This window comes from Dipodomys spectabilis, unplaced genomic scaffold, assembly GCF_019054845.1.
Source record: "Dipodomys spectabilis isolate Male_0828 unplaced genomic scaffold, ASM1905484v1 ptg000006l, whole genome shotgun sequence".
In the NCBI taxonomy this organism is placed as follows: Eukaryota; Metazoa; Chordata; class Mammalia; order Rodentia; family Heteromyidae; genus Dipodomys; species Dipodomys spectabilis.
The window spans coordinates 20855712-20876790 of record NW_024870683.1 but is presented as its reverse complement, the minus strand read 5'-3'; the positions used below and the strand labels follow the sequence as shown (position 1 = coordinate 20876790).

Sequence of the window (21079 nt, the reverse complement as noted above, 5' to 3'; positions counted from 1 at the left end):
TCACACAATCTACCCTGATCAATCCCTCTCTGTCACTCTCCATCTAATCTCTCAAAACAATTTCATCAGGTTTCATTGTACTGTTTCTTTGTTTTTTGTTTGTTTGTTTGCTTTGTCGGTCATGGGGCTTGAACTCTGGGCCTGGGCGCTTTCCCTGCACTCTTCAGCTCAAGCGAGCCTTCTACTGCTCGAGCCACAGCGCCACTTCTGGTTTTCTAGTGGTTTATTGGAGGTAAGAGTCTCACGGCTGTTCTTGCCTGAGCTGGCTTTGAACCACGATCCTCAGATCTCAGCCTCCTGAGTAGCTAGGATTACAGGTGTTAACCACTGGTGCCAGGCTGTACTGTTTCTTAAATACATATGAAGTACTTTGATCACCATATTCACCTTCATTCATCATCTGTTAGCTGGTATTTGACTCCTCTAGCAGAGCCTTCTTTACTCTCATTCTTATCTTTAGTGTGTATGCGTGTGTGTGTGTGTGTGTGTGTGTGTGTGTGTGTGTGTATGCACGCGCATGTACTAAAGTTTTGCTCATAACTGGTAATCTTTACCATATGAACCATCCCTCTAGTCTTGCCTTTTTTGTGGTTAATTGGATATACAGACTTGTGGACTTTTCTACTCTAGCTGGTTTCTAGCTTAGTAGCTAGAATTTCAGGCATGAGTCATTAGTGCTGGCTCTGTCATTCATTTTTGCTTTTCTTAAAAGTGTGTATTAATTGTACAAAGGACATTTCACCATGGTATTCCACAAGTTACATAGAATATAATTTAGTCAGATTGACCTCCTTTATTGATATCTTTCCCTATTCCCTCACCCCTTTATTGTTAAATTTTCAGTTTCCTATGCCCTCAATAGACATATACAATGTATTTCAATATTATTTATCCTTCATAATTTTCTTTCCTTCTCCCCTTTTCTCCCTCTCTCCTAAACAGTCCCATTGTTACAATTATGTTTGTTTAGATAGATAGACAGACATGTTTATATATAGATGTAGATGAAGATGAAAATGCACATATATATCTTTTAGGTCTAGATTCTGCAAATGAACAAAACATGTATTTGAGTTTTGAGCTTGGTCTACTTTGCTAATGATGATCTCTATAATTCTGTCCATTCTCCCTCATTTTTCTTTAAGGCCAACTGGTATTCTGGGTGTATATGTACTCTATTTTTTTATCCACTTATTATTTGTTGCGTATTGAAACTGATTGCACAATTTAGCTATTGTGAACAGAGTTGTAATGAATTTGGATATATAAGAGTGGTGTAAGGTCGTAAGTAGGTTGATCTTAGTTTTTGTAGGAACTTCCAAACTGATTGCCACAGTGAATGCACTGGTTTACATTTCTACTTATAGTATATGAGGGTTGTTCCCTGCATCCTTGCTAGAATTTGTTGTTTCTTTTTTTTTTTTTTTTTTTTGGTCGGTCGTGGGGCTTGAACTCTGGGCCTGGGCGCTGTTCCTCAGCTCTTCAGCTCAAGGCGAGCGCTCTACCACTTGAGCTACAGCGCCACTTCCGAATTTGTTGTTTCTTGATGATTGCCATTCTGAGTTAGATGCGATAGAATATTAATATAGTTTTTGATTTGCATTTCATTTATGGCTAAGAATATGGAACCTTTCTTGCTGTATCAGTCATCTGTATTTCTTCTTCTGAGAACTGTGCTTACTTGGTTTTTCATTTATTAGGTTATTTATTCTTTTACTATTATTTGTCTTTTTTTAATCTCAACGAATATTTTGAGTTTCAGTCATTCTCTGTTCAATAACAGTGTAAGATTTTCTCTGTAGATTGTCTCAGTTCTGGTATTTCTTTCACTATAAAGCAAGTTTTAAATATGATACAGTCGTACTTTTCAATTCTTGATAATTTTCTGAACAGTTGGATACGTACTCAGGAAATATTTACCTGTGCCTGTACATTCTAGTGTGTTCCTGTATTTCAGATATTCAGATCAAGATATTTGACCATTTAGAGTGTTTTTTTTTTTTTTTTGCCAGTACTAGAGTTTAGAGGAAATTACTTCAGTTTTCCTGTTTCATTCAATATGATTACGGGTTTGTTATATATAGCCTTTGTTATGTTGAGATACATTCCTTTTATTCTTAATTTCTATAGAACTTTTATGATAAAGGAATGTTGTTTTGTTACATGTATGTTCTGTATCAGTTGAAATGATTGTGTGATTATGTGCTGCATTTATTGATTTACGTGTGTTTCTATGTTTATATGCTGCATTTATTGATTTACATGTGGTGAACCAACCTTGAATCCTTGGAATGAAACCAATTAGATTATGGTATGTGATCTTTTTAATAGATTGAGCTTGCAAGATTATTTTTCATTTTTGTTTTTGGTGGTTGTTGCTGATCCTGGACATTGGACTCATGGCCTGGGTTAGGTCCTTGAGATGTTTTGCATACTAGTACTCTGCCGTTTGAGCTACAGCTCCACTAGCAGCTTTTTGGTGCTTAATTGGAGTTAATCTCACAGACTTTCCTGTTCAGGCTGGCCTTGAACTGTAACTGTAATTCTCATATCTCATCTTCTTGAATAGCTAGGATTATAGGTCTGAGTCACTAGCATCTGACTATAAGTTTTTTGTTTTTGTTTTTAAATACTGTACATGAGTTGTACAGTGGTGGTCCGTTGTAACTTTTCCAAACATGCATACAATGTATCAAACACTCACCTCTGTCCTTCTCCTCTATCTCTATTCTATCTCTATCTCTATCTCTATCTCTATTCTACTCCCCACTTCAACAAGTTTCATTTTTCCTTTCTTTTCTTTTCTTTCCTTTTCTTTTTTTCCTTTTGTGCCTTTTTTCCTTTTGAACTCAGAGCCTGGATTCTGTTCCTTAACTATTTTTGCTCAAGGCTGTTGCTCTACTATTTGAGCCACTGCTCCACTTTTGGATTTTTGTTGGTTAATTAGAAATAAGTCTCACAGACTTTCTACCCAGGCTGGCTTTGAACTGCAATCCTCAGATCTGAGCCTGCTGCGTAACTGGGATTACAAGCATGAGCCATCAGTGGCCCAGCTTCATTTTTCTATTTTTATACATGCAGATGTATAATTAACCATATTCATTATTTACTTCCTTCGTTAACCCTCCCTCTTCCCAATTGCACAATCCTCAATGGAGCCTATCTCGTTTTCCTGTCATTCATTTTTCCATTTCCTTGATGTGTACTACTGCTTTCTCTCACCCTGTTCTTAAAACCCTCTATTCATCAACAGATTTTACTGAAAATTTTTAATGCAGACTGCATACATAGTTGCACTATATTTCAAAGTTATTTGCTCTCCATCTTTCTTTTCTCTTTCCCTTTTACCTCATCCTAAATAGCCCCATAATTAGTCATGTGCTACACACACACACACACACACACACACAAACACACATTTACATGTCTGTGAATATAAATTTTTTGTTGTCATTCCAGTACTGGGGTTTGATCTCAGGGCCCTGGATATGCTGTTCCTTAGCTTTTTGCTTAATGCTGGTCCTCCATCACTTGTGCTACAATTCCACTTCTGGCTTTTTGGTTGTTGGAAATAAGCGTCTTGTAGACTTTTCCTGCCAGGCTGGCTTTTCTTTTTTTGTCGGTCGTGGGGCTTGAACTCTCTGGGCTTGGGCGCTGTCCCTGAGCTCTTCAGCTCAAGGCGAGCATTCTACCACTTGAGCCACAGCGCCACTTCCGGTTTTCGAGTGGTTTATTGGAAATAAGAGTCTCACAGACTTTCCTACCCGGACTGGCTTTGAACCGTGATCTTCAGATGTGTCAGCCTCCTGAGTAGCTAGGATTACAGGGGTAAGCCACCGGTGCCCAGCCAGGCTGGGCACAATCCTCAGATCTTAGGCATGAGCCATCAGCTAATATGGGTATGTCTTTTAGGTATAACTTCTATATATAGATGATACTTGGCTTTTTGAGCTTGCTCAACATGATGTTATAATTCTGTTTTCCTGCAAATGGCATGATTGCATTTCTTTTATGACTCTACTATTCTGTGGTTTATATATACCAGTCTTCTTTATTCATTTGTATGTTGTTGGATACCTTGGCTGATTCTGCTATTTAGCTATTGTGAATAGTGCTGCAAAAAAAAAAAATTTTCATTGAGAGTCTGCACATCTGTGTTCATCAGAAGTGATGAAATTCTTGGCAGTAATTGGATTTGACTTTGGGGCCCCACTTGTTAGCGAGTTATTCTACCACTTGAGCCACTCCACCAGACCTTTCTGTGTTGATCATTTCTTGATGTAGGGTCTTGTTTTATGCTTAGACCAACTTGGATTGCATTCTTTCTCTATATGCTTCCCTGTGTTGAATGATGAGTGACGAGCACATGTCACACTGCCCATCCATTCTGCTTTCCCTGTAGCTTGTGTAAGTTTTGCCCGCCACTATACTCAGCCATTAGCCAAAATGTAATTTCTTAACTTTTTTCTACCCAGGTTGACCTTGAACCTTTTAACTCTGAACTAGTTTTTTACATACTGCTTAGGTTTTTTTGTTTTTATTCATTTGGTTTTGTTGGGGTTTTTTTTTTCTCCAGTATTGGGTTTGTATTCAAAGCCTCAAGTTTGATAAACTTAATATCATCAGCCCAGCTTTTTGTTGTAGTGGTTGTACCAGTTTACATTCCAAGACTATGCAAGTGTTTGTGTTTCCACATCTTTGTCTTAATTATAGTGAACATCTTGATAGATGAAAGGTGGCATCTCATTGTGGTCAGGTAATTTGTCCAGAGTGGGATGTTTGATTTTATAGCCAACACAAGTGCCTTCTTTCCTCTTCTTCGTCTTTGTTTTTATTGTCTTCCTCCTCCCTCCTCCTCCCCCCTCTTCCTCCTCCCCCCTCTTCCTCCTCTCCCCTCTTCTTCCTCCTTGTCTTCCTCCTCCTCCTCTTCCTCCTCCTGCTCTTCTTCCTCCTCCTCCTCCTCCTCTTCTTCTTTTTCTTCTCCTCCTCCTCCTCATCCTCCTCCTCTTCCTCCTCCTTCCTTCTTCCTTTTTTCTTCTTCCTTTTCTTCCTTTCTTCCTCTCCTTCCTCCTCCTTCTTTCTTCTCCTTCCTTCTTCCTCCTTCTTCCTCCTCCTCCTGCAATAGTGATTTATAATTACATGGTTTTTTTTTTGGATATACAATATTATCAGCTTTGCATTAAAAATAAAAATTGTTTCTCTCATTAAAAAATTTGTTTTCTCAATGCCTAGCTTGGAGCATGACAATCACTAAGCATTTGTTGAATGAATGAATGAATGAATGAATGAATTCATCAGTAAGTTCCCACATCATTTCTTTTTTTTTTTTTTTTTTTATTGTAAAGCTACTATACAGAGGGTTACAGTTACATGAGTGAGGTTATGAGTACACTTCCTCTTGAACATTGTTACCGCCTCCATTGTTTTCCCCCTACCATCCCCTCCCTCCCTCCCTTCCCCGAGGTTCTTTTTTTTTTGATTGTGATTTAATGATTACATAATTTCAAAGTCACAAGTTCATTCTAACTTCCCTGGAGCAAATTGTCTACCACAGTCTATAATATATAACAGTGTTCACATGTTATATACCATATTTGTGATCAGCAGCATGGGGATATTTAGTAGTGGTTCAACCAGATGAGCGGGAGTTCTTTGTTTCTTAAGTCCTGTTAGTTTTGTCGTATCACCTAACCTTTTGGATTTAGCATCCACTTATGAGGGAGACCATGTACCGTTTGTCTCTTCGTTCTTGGCTTACCTCGCTCAACATGATTCCTTCTAGCTCCATCCATTTCCCTGCAAATGCCATTATTTTGTCATTTCTAATGGCTGCATAATATTCCATTGTGTATAGATACCACAATTTTTGGATCCATTCATCTGTGGTGGGGCACCTAGGTTGTTTCCATATCCTAGCTATTGCGAACAGTGCTGCAATAAACATGGAGGTGCACGTGTCCTTGTATATTGGTTCCTGTTGTTCAGGGTAGATGCCTAGAAGTGGTATGACTGGGTCGTAAGGGAGGTCAATCTTTAGCTTTCTAAGGACCCTCCAGACTGCTTTCCAAAGTGGTTGTATAAGTGTACATTCCCACCAGCAGTGTAATAGGGTTCCTCTTTCTCCACATCCCCTCCAGCATTTGTCGTTGGCTGATTTGTGGATGTGGGACATTCTGACTGGGGTAAGGTGGTATCTCAGGGTTGTCTTTATTTTTTTTTTTTTTTTTTTTTTTTTTTTTATTGTAAAGCTACTATACAGAGGGTCACAGTTACATGAGTGAGGTTATGAGTACACTTCCTCTTGAACATTGTTACCCCCTCCATTGTTTTCCCCCTACCATCCCCTCCCTCCCTCCCTTCCCCGAGGTTCTTTTTTTTTTTTTTTTTTTTTTTTGATTGTGATTAAATGATTACATAATTTCAAAGTCACAAGTTCATTCTAACTTCCCTGGAGCAAATTGTCTACCACAGTCTGTAATATATAACAGTGTTCACATGTTATATACCATATTTGTGATCAGCAGCATGAGGATATTTAGTAGTGGTTCAACCAGATGAGCGGGAGTTCTTTGTTTCTTAAGTCCTGTTAGTTTTGTCGTATCACTAACCTTTTGGATTTAGCATCCACTTATGAGGGAGACCATGTACCGTTTGTCTCTTCGTTCTTGGCTTACCTCGCTCAACATGATTCCTTCTAGCTCCATCCATTTCCCTGCAAATGCCATTATTTTGTCATTTCTAATGGCTGCATAATATTCCATTGTGTATAGATACCACAATTTTTGGATCCATTCATCTGTGGTGGGGCACCTAGGTTGTTTCCATATCCTAGCTATTGCGAACAGTGCTGCAATAAACATGGAGGTGCACGTGTCCTTGTATATTGGTTCCTGTTGTTCAGGGTAGATGCCTAGAAGTGGTATGACTGGGTCGTAAGGGAGGTCAATCTTTAGCTTTCTAAGGACCCTCCAGACTGCTTTCCAAAGTGGTTGTATAAGTGTACATTCCCACCAGCAGTGTAATAGGGTTCCTCTTTCTCCACATCCCCTCCAGCATTTGTCGTTGGCTGATTTGTGGATGTGGGACATTCTGACTGGGGTAAGGTGGTATCTCAGGGTTGTCTTTATTTGCATTTCCTTCACCACCAGGGATGATGAACATTTCCTCATGTGTTTCTTTGCCATTTTTATTTCTTCATTTGAGAAGTCCCTCTTTAGTTCCCTTGCCCATTTAGTAATTGGTTTGTTAGGTTTGGGAGGGATTAGTTTCTTGAGTTGCCTGTATATACAGGATGTTAACCCCTTGTCTGATATATTGCTGGTAAATATTTTTTCCCAATTAGTTGGTTGTCTTTCTAGCTTAGTTGCGATAGATTTAGCTGTGCAGAAGCTTTTTATTTTAAGGTAGTCCCATTTGTCGAGTCTCTCCAACTTGTTGTGACCCTGGGACTCTGTTCAGGAAGTTCCTTCCTGTGCCTATTAGTTCAAGTGTCTCTCCTACTCTGTCCTGCAGTAGTTTCAGAGATTCAGGTTTAATGTTAAGGTCTTTAATCCATTTTGAGTTGATGTTGGTGCATGGTGATAGGCTGGGGTCCACTTTTAGTTTTCTGCATGTGGCTGCCCAGTTTTCCCAGCACCAGCGGTTGAAGAGGCTGTGTTTCTTCCATTGTATGTCTTTGGCTCCTTTGTCGAATATCAGCTGGCTGTAGGCCTGTGGATTTATATCTGGATCTTCTATTCTGTTCCATTGGTCTTCGGGTCTGTTTTTGTGCCAGTACCATGCTGTCTTTGTGATTATAGCTCTGTAGTAGAGTTTGAAGTTCGGCATGGATAGCCCTCCCATATTGTCTTTATCCTCTAGAATTGTTTTGGCTATTCTAGGTCTTTTGTTGTTCCATATAAATTTTTGGACTGTTTTCTGTATTTCAGTGATGTACGTCATTGGGATTTTAATAGGAATTGCATTGAATTTGTATATTAGTTTTGGAAGTATCACCATCTTTACTATATTAAGTCGGCCTATCCAGGAGCATGGGAGGTCTTTCCATTTCCTAGTGTCTTCTGCAATTTCTTTCTTTAACTTTTTATAGTTCTCATTAAATAGTTCTTTTACATCTTTGGTTAGGTTAATTCCTAAATATTTTATTTTTTGGGAGGTTATTGTGAATGGGGTTGCTCCCTTTATTTCCCTCTCTTCCTGTGCGTTCTCAGTGTATAGGAAGGCAACTGATTTTTGTGGGTTTATTTTGTATCCTGCTATTTTGCCGAAGTGACTTATGATTTCTAAAAGTTTGGGGATGGAGTTTTTGGGATCGTGGAGGTATAGTATCATGTCGTCTGCAAAAAGGGATAGTTTCACTTCTTCTTTCCCTATGTGGATCCCTTTAATGTCTTTTTCTTGCCTTATTGCCCTGGCTAAGGGTTCTAGGACTATGTTGAAGAGGAGTGGAGACAGTGGACATCCTTGCCTTGTTCCTGTTTTTAGGAGGATTGGTTGTAGCTTTTCTCCATTAAGTATAATATTGGCTATTGGTCTGTCATAAATGGCTTTTATTGTTTTTAGAAATGTTCCTTCTATTCCTATTTTCTCCAGAGCTTTTAGCATGAATGAATGTTGAATTTTATCAAAGGCCTTTTCTGCATCTGTGGCGATAATCATGTGATTCTTGACCTTGGCTCTGTTGATATGCTGGATTACATTTATTGACTTACGTATGTTAAACCATCCCTGTGTCTCTGGGATGAAGCCTACCTGATCATAGTGTATTATTTTTTTTATGTGTTTCTGGATTCTGTTAGCTAGAATCTTGTTAAGGATCTTTGCATCTGTGTTCATCAAGGAGATTGGCCTGTAATTCTCCTTTTTGGTTGGGTCTTTGCCTGGTTTGGGGATGAGTGTGATATTGGCTTCGTAGAATGAGTTTGGGATAGCTCCCTCCTTCTCTGTTTCTCTGAAGAGCTTGAGGAGTATGGGTATTAGTTCTTCTTTAAAGGTCTTATAGAATTCTGCTGTGAATCCATCTGGTCCTGGGCTTTTTTTTGTTGGAAGACTTTTGATAGCTTCCTGTATCTCATTATAGGATATTGGCTTATTTAATTGGTTAACTTCTTCTTTGCTCAGTTTGGGTAACTTGTATTTCTCTAAAAATGCATCCATTTCCGCCAGATTTTCTTCCTTTAGAGAGTATAGCTTTTGAAAGTAGTCTGTTAGAATTGTTTGGATATCTTGGGTACGTGTTGTGTTGTGATGTTTCCCGTGGCATCCCTAATCCTATTAATATGGGTTTCCTCTCTTCTTTTTTTAATTAATCTTGCCAACGGGCCATCAATTTTGTTTATTTTTTCAAAGAACCAGCTTTTTGTTTGGTTTATTTTGGTTATGGTTTTCTGATTTTCTAATTGGTTAATCTCTGCTCTCAATTTGGTTATCTGGCTTCGTCTAGTAGCTTTAGGTCCCATTTTTTCTTGTTTTTCTAGCTGTTTTAGTTGCAACATGAGATTATTTACTTGGTCTGTCTCCATTCTCTTGATGTGGGCACTGAGGGCAATAAATTTGCCCCTCAGGACTGCTTTTGCTGTGTCCCACAAGTTTCTTTGTGAGGTGTTTTCATTTTCATTGAGTTGTAGGAAATGCTTTATTTCTTCTCTGATCTCTTCTGTTACCCAGGCCTTGTTAAGGAGTGTGCTGTTCAATTTCCATGTATTAGAGAAATTTCTGCGGTATGCTTTGTTATTGAGAGCTAGCTTGATTCCACTGTGGTCAGATAGGATACAGGAGATTATGTCGATCCCTTTGTATTTGCTTAAGTTCCTTGCATGAACTATGATATGGTCTATTTTGGAGAAAGTTCCATGAGCTGCTGAGAAGAATGTGTACTGTGTTGTTTTAGGGTGAAATACTGGGTAGATGTCAGTTAATTCCGCTTGAAGTATGGCCTCACTTAATTCGGTAGCTTCTTTGCCAATCCTCTGGTTGGTAGACCTGTCCTTTGGTGAGAGTGGCGTGTTAAAGTCTCCTAGTATTATCGTATTGGGATCTATTTTATTCTGTAAGTTTGAGAGCATTTGTTTAACATATCTGGGTGCACCGATATTTGGGGCATATAAGTTGATGATGGTTATATCCTCCTCTTGGATTGTTCCCTTTATTAATATGTAGTGTCCGTCCTTGTCTTTCTGTACTGATTTTAATGAAAAGTTTATTTTGTCAGATATCAGGACAGCTACACCTGCTTTCTTATTGGGGGAATTTGATTGGTAGATCCTTTTCCACCCCTTCACTCTGAGTTTGTTTGTATGTTTGGCTGAGAGGTGGGTCTCCTGAAGGCAACAGATGGATGGGTCTTGTTTTCTGATCCAGTCCTCAGTTCGTTTTCTTTTAATTGGCGAATTCAGCCCATTTATATTAAGAGAAAGTATAGAGAGATGCATTGTTGTCCCTGCCATTCCGTTTTCCTAAGTTTTTCTTCTTTCCTTTCCTCCTGTGCTTGCTCAGTTAGACTTTGAGTAATGCCTGTTTGGGGCAGGTCCCAGTTCCTGGTTGCTTTCTTCAGGTTGTGTCCCCCCTCTTAGAATTCTTTGTAATGCTGGCTTAATGTTTATGTATTCATTTAGTTTTTCTTTGCTATTAAAAGTTTTCAGTTCTCCATCGAATGTGAATGCTAGCTTTGCCCGGTATATCAGTCTGGGTTGGCAGTTATTGGCTCTCAGGGCTCGTATGGTGCTTTCCCAGGCTTTTCTTGCATTCATTGTTTGTGTGGAGAGATCTGCAGTGATTCTAATTTTTTTCCCGTTGTAGTATAGCTCCTTCTTCATTTTTGCTGCATGCAGGATTGTTTCCTTATCATTTCCTTATCATTCCTTATCATTTCCTTATCATTGTTTCCTTCCATTTCATTCACTCTGTTGACCGTGGCTTCTATTGTGGTTTGCATGGTGGAAATGGATCCCTTTATGGATTCAATGTTGGTTCTCAGAGTACTGATCTCACCTCTCAATGAGGTGAGATCAGTATGCATTACCTCTAATTTGGCGTTTATCTCACTTCTTACTGAGGTTTGTGCAGCTTCTATTTTTGCATCCAATTTTTGTTTGATATCCTGTATATCTTTTGATAGTTCATCCTTGTGCTCTTTCAATTTCTGATCCATTTCTCGCTTTATTTCTTGAGTCATTGCCTCCAGCAACCCTTGGATGTAGTTTTTGTCTTCCATTCCTGCTTTGCTCCCACTGGGGCTCTCCCCTGCGTGGCTGCTGGCTTTTGAGGTGAGCTTGCTGTCCTGGGTAGTGGTAAACCTTGTGATTTTTCTCTGTGATTTTCGCATGGGGGTTCAGGAGACTGCTCTTCAATCTTGTTTTGGTGTGTCTGTCTTTGCTTCGTTGCTGATTCTGTATTGGTAGAGAGAGTCTGTGCCTGATCTGGATTCTGTTGGGAGCCTATTTCCAGCTGCTATTCTGACTTACTTAGGATTCTCAGCTCTCTGCTGTAGCAATTCCCGCCTTTGGAAGGGTTGAGCAGCCTAGACTGCTTGTGTTTGCTCCTGCGGGTGCTCTTGGGAAGATCAGATGCTCTGGATGCACTCTCCCAAATACTGGAGTCTGCTATGGGCTCCTGATGTGTTTTTGTTTGTTTGTTTTGGGCTGGTTGTGAGCTTGAACTCTAGGTTTGGGTGCTGTCCCTCAGCTCTTCAGCTCAGGGCTGGCACCCTACCATTTGAGCCACAGCCCCACTTCTGACCCTTTTTGCTTTGTTCAGGCGCCGGTCCCCGGGCCTGGTTCCGGCCCCAGCCTGGAGCGCGCTCGTTAGGCCTGTGCTAATGTGTATACCACCTAGGTTATGCAGCCTGGAGGACACAGTTCAAATTTCTTCTACTGTTGGTAGTCTTGACCCAGGGGCGCTGTTCCTGGCTTGGGCATTTAAGCTCCCTTCCAGGGGCGCTCTTGCTCTGGCCTGGCCAGCAGAGTGTGCTCCACCGGCTGGTGGAGCTCTCGAACAGTTCCCAGTTTTAGTGGGTCCTGTGGTCCGGGTGTTGGGGTAGGGAGTCTAGGTCAGGGTCTGGGGATTCCCTCCAGCTCTGGTCTCCCTTGGGGGATTCACTGTCCCCTGTTGGGTACTCACCCTGTAGGTCGTCAGTTGTTGTTGCAATCCGAGTTCAGTTGGGGTGGTTGCAGGCTGGGTTGGGCGGCCCCCCGCCGGGTTGCTGCGATCGCGATTGGGCGGGTGTTCTGCCGACAGGTCCCTTTGTCGTGTTGCTCGTGCGGGGCGGCTTTGGCGGGATGGAGCCTCTCAGCTCCGGTGGAGAGTGAGGGGTGGGGATGGGATCCTCGTGGAGACTCCCGGCTGGTAGGTTTCTCTGTTCCTGGCGATCCGCTGTTCTGCAATCTGGTACCTGGTGATCTGCAAGCAGCCCCCTGTGTCTCTGTGGCTCCGGCAGCCCCCGCCGGGCGGCTGGCCGGCGGCTTGGCGCACTGCCGCGCGGCCAGTAAAGGTTGGGGGAGGGGTCTTTGCTCTTCTCTGTTCTGAAATTCTTCTTTTCCTCTCTTTCTTTTTTTGTTATTTTCCACCTCTGGTTTTTCTCTGAGTGTTCATCTTTTTGTTGTTGTCGGTCTCTTGGGGAGATTAAACGTTGGAACTCGAACTCTCTTTTTGGTTGGAGAGAGCTGTGGCGTTTCCCTACTGCCCCGTCGCCATCTTGGTCCCCCCCTCCACATGTTTTTTTGATAAGAGTTTATCATACTAGATCTCTGCTTGGTAGTGGAACACAAATAAGAAATCAAAAACTTGCTTTTCAGTATTTACACTTTTCCCAAACTTATAATGCCATTCTTAGACAAACAACCTCTTTTTTTCTTTTTTTTGGGGGTGGGTCGGTCGTGGGGCTTGGACGCTATCCCTCAGCTCTTCAGTCAAGGTGAGCGCTTTACCACTTGAGCCACAGCGCCACTTCTGGTTTTCTAGTGATTTATTGGAGATAAGAGGCTCACAAACTTTCTTTGCTTGGGCTGGCTTTGAACCGTGATCCTCAGATCTCAGCCTCCTGAGTAGCTAGGGATTACAGGCATGAGCCACCGGCACCCGGCTGACAAAACAACCTCTTTAATGTCCTTTTATTATTTTGAAACATGTAGGGTAAGGTTACAGATATTGCATGGCTTGAGGATGTTTTTCCAGTACTTAATTCATTGATGATATTAATGTTGTTGTTTTAGCATGGGCAAGCATGGAAGGTGCCCTTGTTCAACTCTTGTTTGAGTGACTGATGTTTGTTTTTTTAGCTTAGTATTTGTTTATTGTTAATCCATAGTAGTCTCTTATAGTATGATGAAATTTGTCAATGTCTGTCAGGTTTTTTACTCTTTCCTATGTTTTTTAAAACACTTCTGAGACTTGAAGTTAAACTACCTTTAAATTTTTATTTGGATATTTGTGGGACTCAAATGATAAAAATGAAGTAGAAATTACTAAAGGATATTTTAGGAATTTGTAACTCTGTTGGAACTTTCAGACTCTCTTTAGTTAAGCGATGATAATAAATCCTAGGGACACTTCCACAGGAAGTGAGACTAGAAGAAGAGAGAGAAAAAAGGGACAAGATCAAACGCAAGGTTGGTGATAATGATTATGGCTAGAGATGAAAATAATGTTTGTGGGTAGGCATTTTGGATGGAAAGGCCATACTTGTTAAAATAGAAGAGAACAAATCACTTTTCTAGCCATCTTACTCATAATGTGATCAAGAAGCAGACCTGCTTGGACTTTTTAGGAATTAATAGTCTTAGTTCTAGGCAGGTACTTCCTGTGTTCCCAGAATTTTGGAACAAGTGTTTATGTATTTCATGAAACTATGTACACAAGTTAGGTTCTCTGTCACAGATATTAATACAAAATACTGTTATATTTTTGTTAAGATTTTTTGCCAGTACCAGAGCTTGAACTCTGGGCCTTGCACTTTCACCCAGCTTTTTTTTCTCATGGCTGGTGCTCTACCAGTTGAGCTACACCACTAGTCTGTCATTTTGATGACTAGTTGGAGACTTTTCTGCCTGTCCTGGCTTTGGATTGTGGTCCTCCAAGTCTCAGACCTCCTGAGTACTAAGGTTACAGCATAATCTACAAGGGCCCATCTTATTTGCTTTTCATAAAGTTTGTTCATTTAGGATCACAGACATTTTAAGTAGTTTCATTAGTAATGAAATTTTCAGATACTAAGTAATTTATATTCAGTTTCCTAGCATACTTTTCTAAAACTGATTGTTTTCATTATACTTAGCATTAGAATAGCTTAGAAAAATTCTTCAGAAAAGTGGAATTAGAGGTATAGTCATCCTTCAGTAGTGGGCGTATTTTCTGAGAAATGTTTTATAGAAAATTTTATCATTAAGGAAATAACTAGTATACTCACAGATTTACATTGGAGAGTTTATGTACGTACATACTAGTACTATATGATATAACCTGTTGCCCTAGGCCATAGATTTCTGCAAATGGTCACTTTTACTGAATACTATAAGCATTGGTAACAGAATGGTAAGTATTTGTTTATCTAAAAATAGAAAAGGTGCCCTGCACAACTAGATGGTCTGCTGGGTGAGTAAATGTGGAATCCCAGGATGTGATTGTGTTCTATTGCAGACTTTTTATAATTCCTGAATGTTTTGTTCATAATTATTTTTCAATAGCATTGATCTTAGATTCATTTACCTTTTTTCTTTGTAAACTTAAAAGAATTACTTTCCAACATTCTGTAATAATACTTTGCTTAAAACCCAAACACATTTTACAGCTGTGTAAAAAATGTTTTCTTTCGTTATATCATTATGTGTTTTCTGTTGTTAATTTGTTTTGCTTTTTAAATGTAAAAGTCATGATCATTAGTTTCATTGTCTTCTACATCTTGTCCCATTGGAATGTCTTCAGGGACAGTAACAAGCATGAAGCTGTCATCTCCTACGATAGCAGTGCCTTTTAAATTACTACCTTAAAGATCTGCTTGAGGCTGTTGTACAGTTTACTTTTTGTTCATTTTATAAGTAAAATTAACAATACATTAATTATAAAAATATTCTAAATACATAAATAACAGTCATTTAATATAAAGTATTATATACTATATATAATTGTGTTTTTTGTACAAGTGGAAGAGCAGTAGGTTTGTTTACATCAGGATCACCATAGACATGAAGAATACAGGAATAATAGTATTAACAGGCAATAGGAATATTCCATTTTACTTAAAAATCTTAATGGGATCTGTATATGGTCAGGCCCTTTGTTGGAACATAATTTTTAAATTTATTTTTATTTTTTTTGTCGGTCACGGGGCTTGAACTCTGAGCCTGAGCGCTGTCCCTCAGCTCTTCGGCTCAAGGCTAGCACTCTCTTGAGCTACAGCGCCACTTCTGGTTTTTCTGGTAGTTTATTGGAGATTAAAGTGGCATGGACTTTCCTGCCTGGGCTGGCTTTGAACCGCAGTCTTCAGATCTCAGCCTCTTAGTAGCTAGGATTACAGATGTGAGCCACCAGCGCCCGGCTGGAACATCATTTTGTAGTGCCTAAATATATTCACGTACCCTAATACTTTTCCTTAATGTTAAAATAGCATATATCAGTTTTTAAAACTGTAATGCTCACAGAGAAACCTGATAAAGGGTTTATTGAAAGGTGGTTGATTTTGTTTGCCACTGTCCTCCTTTTTCCTTCTTAAGCCCTCATAGTCCCTTGAATTTTACATCCTGAAACTCGAGGGAATTAAATGTGACAATATAGTTAATGTAGTATGTCAATCCAAATTAGTTCCAGTAATTTTTTTTAAATCTTATATTTTTTAGCTAATGGGAATGACAACAAGAAATTTAAAGGAGATAGACCTCCCTGTTCACCTTCCCGTGTTCTCCATCTTCGAAAAATTCCATGTGATGTCACCGAAGCAGAGGTCATATCATTAGGTCTACCATTTGGCAAAGTAACTAATCTTTTGATGTTGAAAGGAAAAAGCCAGGTATGTAATGTTTAAACATTGACAGAATGATTATTACCCTGGTGTTAGTGTTATGATGGTTTTTATTATTTTGAACGTCCAAGAATATTGTATCTATCCATCCATCCATTCATCCATCCATCCAGACATAGGTCTTGCTTTGTTGCCCAGGCTGGTCTTGGATTTCATGAGGTCTTAAAAAGTAGTTGTCTGGATCTTTAACTTTTCTAACCTGTATTTTATTCTGTGATTATAAGTTAGTTTTGTTGTGGTGATTGCTTTTGTTTTGTTTTGCTAGGACTAGGATTTGAACTTTAGGGCATCATGCTTGCTCAGCATCCTTGTTCACAGCAGGCATTCTACTACTCGAGCCATGCTTCCAGCCTAGATTTTTGTCCTTATCTGGAGATGGAGTTTCATGGGCTTTTCTGCCCAGATTGCTTTGAACTTCAATCATCCACATCTCATCCTTTTGAGTATCTAGGGTTACACGGGTGAGCCACTGACATCAACTTATAAGTTAGTTTTTAACTGCTCTTGGCTGGTACTCATCACTTGAGCTATGCCTCAGGTGTATAAGATTAGTTGTGTATATGTGTATGTGTGTCTGTCTCTCTGTTTGTGTCTGTGTCTGTGTGTATGCATGCACTCTATACCACTTGAGCCACAGTTTCACTTCCAGCTTTTTTGAAGGGGATGAGAATCTCACATGACTTTCCCACCTAAGCTGTCTTTGAACTATGGTCCTCAGATCTCAGCCTCCTGAGTAGCTAGGATTACAGGGTTAAGCCACTAGCACATGGTATAAGTTCAGTTTTTCAAGCAGATTGTGTGTGTGTGTGTGTGTGTGTGTGTGTGTGTCAGGAAAATCAACAAAAATAACATAGGAAAGAAGATTACTGTTACCTGTGGACTTGTGGTCATTTTCCTTCATAACAAAACATTTTGTGTTTTATATAATAGAAGTGTTTATTTAAAATATTTTTTATTAAGAGGCACTGTATTCATAAACTGCTCTATTGAATAGCAACTCCTTTGAACAACTACTTAAATAAAAATATACATTAAAATTTTTTTAAATTTATGATTATTAGATGATCCTAGTAGATCATTTGACAAATTACAGAACAGTTTTCCAGAATCTAAATGGGCATGAATACTATTGTCACAAGACAAAATTACAAGTTTAAAAGGTTATACTGACTTATATATGATTCTAGACTTGGGCAAAACCTTACCTGTAAGGTAGAATTAAATGTGCAGCTGGACACAGAAGAGTTAGTGTTCTTAACCTCAAAACAAGGAAATAGAAAAAAAATTCAAATCAGATTGCTTTAGAGCAAGTTACTACAAGACCACTTTTTTGTAGGGTTAAAGAGCATGCAAATTCAAATAGACTGGGCCCTTTCTCATTGGTTGCTGTGGATCTCCTGGTTTTAAAGTTAGGCCCAAAGAGACAAAGGACAAATATTTTCTGTCATATATGGAAGCTAGAACTTATTTATAAATGTTCGGAGGACTGCAGTTTGAGGCCAGCCTGGGCAGGAAAATGTATGAGACTTTTTTTTTTTTTTTGGGGTCTGGTTGTGGGGCCTGAACTCTAGGCCTGGGTGCTGTCCCTCAGCTCTTCAACTCAAGGCTAGCGCTCTACCACTCAAGCCACAGCACCACTTCTGGCTTTTTTTCCCCTTTTTTTTTTTTGCTTTTGTGGTGCTGAGGAATCGAACCCAGGGCCTTATGCATTGCAAGGCAAACGCTCTACCACTGAGCCACCTTCCCAGCCCTGTATGAGACTTTTATAGCCACCAGAAAACCAGAAGTGTCACTGTGGCTAAAAGTGATAGAGCACCAGCCTTGAGCAAAAGCTCAAGGACATCACCCAGGCCCTTAGTTCAAGCCCCGTGACTGGATCTCCCACTCCCACCCCCCAAAAACATTAAGGTCTCATTCTATACACTAATACTCAGAACAAATGAAATCAGTGTGTCAGAAACATCTGTATTCCCACATTTATTGCATCACCATCCACAATGTCCAAAAAATAGAAACCACCAAAATGTCCATCAACCAGGGAACATATAAAGAAAATGCAGTGATGGGGTACTATCTGCCATTAAAAAAAAAATAGAGTACTGTTCTGCCATTTAAAAAAAAAAAGAAATCCTGTTATTTGTAATAGCAGGAATGGAACTGAAGATTATTTAATTATTTAATTAAGTGAAAGATGAGTATGCATGCTCTTACTCATATTTGGAATCTGAAAAGCTGAAAGTTGAGAATAGAATGGTGGTTGCCAGTAGCTGGGAAGACTATGAGGAGAAAGAGGTTGGGACAAGTTATCAGTAGGCACAAAGGTATATTTAGATGATAAGAATAAAAAAAGGGGGCTGGGAAGGTGGCTCAGTGGTAGAGCGCTGGCCTTGCATGCATGAGGCCCTGGGTTTGATTCCCCAGCACCACATAAGAAAAAAGAAAAAAACCAGAAGTGGCACTATGGCTCAAGTGGTAGAGCGCTAGCCTTGAGCTGAAGAGCTGAGGGACAGCGCCCAGGCCCAGAGTTCAGGCCCCATGACCGGACCCCAAAAAAAGAATAAAAAAAAGTTGATACACTATTGCTTATTAGAATACTGTAGACAAGGCTAACTGATATAATGGATGATACTGAAGTTCATTGGTGTAGTGTTTGCCTGCCACATACTAGGACCTGGGTTTGATGTTGAGCACTGTTAAAAGAAGAAAAGAAAAAGAATAAAAAGAATAACCGAATACTGTATATTGCTTTTATCTGATTTAAATGTTACACAGTATACTGTGTAATTGCAGGTACGTATTGCTGTCTCATACCTATAATTGTAGGTACTCATAAGGCTAAGATTTAGAGGCTCATAGATTGACCAGCCTGGGTAAAAAAGTTTGCTAGACTTCATCTCCAAAATAGCCAGCAAAAATGTAAGCTAGAAGCATAGTTCATAGTAGAAAAGTGCCAGTCTGCCAAGCACAGGACCCTGATTTCAAACCTCAGAAATGGAAACAACAAGAAAAAGTCAAGTAACAGTGTGTGCGCCACACCATTTTAAAGGGATGCTTTTTTTTTGGTGGCTGAAATTTAATAGATTCTCCCCCCGCAGAATCTCATGGTAGAGGGCTGGGAAGGAAGCTCAGTGGTAGAGTGCTTGCCTTGCATGCATGAGGCCCCTGGGTTCAATTTCTCAACACCACATAAGCAGAAAAAGCTGGAAGTGGCTCTGTGGTTCAAGTGGTAGAGCGCTGGCCTCTGAAGAGCTGAGGGACAGTGCCCAGGCCCAGAGTTCAGGCCCCATGACCCCCCCCCCCCCAAAAAAAAAAAAAAACAAAACACCAGAATCTTTTTTTTTTTGGGTCCGGTCGTGGGGCCTGAACTCTGGGCCTGGGCACTGTCCCTCAGCTCTTCAGCTCAAGGCTAGCGCTCTACCACCTGAGCCACAGCGCCACTTCCGGATTTTTTCTTTTTTCTTATGTGGTGCTGAGGAATCGAACCCAGGGCCTCGAGCATGCAAGGCAAGCGCTCTACCACTGAGCCACCTTCCCAGCTCCAAAACACCAGAATCTTATGTTAAGAGATGCAAAGAAATTTATAGATCATATTTGACAGCACTTCATGTTTTAGATGAGGAAATAAGGTTCAAGGTTGTCAATAACTAAGTTATTACAGTTAAGAATAAGTTTAAATTGTTTCCTTTCCACGATGAATTGACAATTCTTGTTCCTTGATATGTTGGCTTCAAGTTAGCTAAGTATGAGATGGTAACTGTCACTGAAAAAGAGTATTCTATTTAATTTATAAATAAAATTATTTCATTTTGTTGTTTTTATACAAAGGAAAGGTGGAACACAACATTATGTCTCATTCCTGTTAAAGAATTTTGATAGTTAAAATATCATTTGTCAGAACTGGGAATGTGGCTTAGTGGTAGAGTGCTTGCCTTGCATGCAGGAAGCCCTGGGTTCGATTCCTCAGTACCACACAAACAGAAAAGGCCAGAAGTGGTGCTGTGGCTCAAGTGGTAGAGTGCTGGCCTTGAGCAAAAAAAGCTCAGAGACAATGCATAAAGCCCCAAGTTCAAGTCCCAGGACTTACAAAAAAAAGGAATATCATTTGTCAGCTTTCCTTCCTTTTCTCCTTTCCTCTTTATTTCTTTCTGGCTTTTGGCTTTAAAAAAAAGACCCTAATTGCCTCATTAAATTTTAATGCATCTTTTGTGTACTCTAGCCTTTTAATCACAATACTTTTCATATCAGTATATGTCACTTATACAGTGTATCTAATATATATACTATGAGTATATATTAGTACAACTAAAAGGGTACCAGTATAACATGCATGCATATCTTGATGAATCTCACCTCCTATCACTCTCCCCATCCCACTACTCCTAATTTCAACAGATTTTAGACATACTGATTCTCATTCACCCTCCTTGTTAGCTATCTCCTCCCACTGGCACCAGTAACCATGAATGAAGCCTGCCTCACTTTCCTATCATTCTTTTTTAAACTGTACTGAGACTAACAATGGTGTTTCAGATGTGCATGTATTTTACCTTGCTCAGAACAACCATCTCTACTCCCTCTGTCCTGCCAACCCCCTTTTGATCAACAGCTTTCATTGAGACTCCTTATGCTGACTTCACATGTAGTTGCTTTGAAAGTTATTTATCCTCCATCTTTCTTTCCCTCCCCCTTCCATCATCCTCCTAGTCCCATAGTTACAGTCATGTTTTATGTATATACATATAAATTTAAGTGTACAGATGTGTATACATATGTACCTGTCCTCAGGTGTGTGTGTGTGTATTTGGTTTAGCTTCTACATATGAGTGAAAACACTTTAACTCATCTTTTTCATCATTTTATTTTATTTATAATTTTTATTTATCTATTTTTTGTCGGTCGTGGGACTTGAACTCTGGGCTTGGGCGCTGTCCCTGCACTCTTCAGCTCAAGGCAAGCGCTGTACCCCTTGAGCCACAGCACCACTTCCTAACCCCAAGATTTTTTTTTTTGTTTTTTGTTTTTTGTTTTTTTAAATTTTATTTTATTTGAGAACATACTGTACAGAGGGGT

The 21079-nt window shown here is 39.7% G+C and overlaps 1 protein-coding gene across 5 annotated transcripts in view; it reads left to right on the top strand.

Moving 5' to 3' along the window:
• The window catches only part of Ptbp3 (polypyrimidine tract binding protein 3), a 93010-nt gene that overhangs the window by 24102 nt on the left and 47829 nt on the right, over window positions 1-21079 (top strand). For 4 of the 5 annotated variants that reach the window (XM_042697695.1, XM_042697690.1, XM_042697687.1 and 1 more), the window contains one exon: window positions 15828-15997. The exons of the other annotated variant lie outside the window; for it this stretch is intronic. In XM_042697695.1, coding sequence (XP_042553629.1) covers window positions 15828-15997 — 170 coding nt within the window. The remainder of the gene's footprint in view (window positions 1-15827; window positions 15998-21079) is intronic. 5 annotated transcript variants of the gene reach the window in all.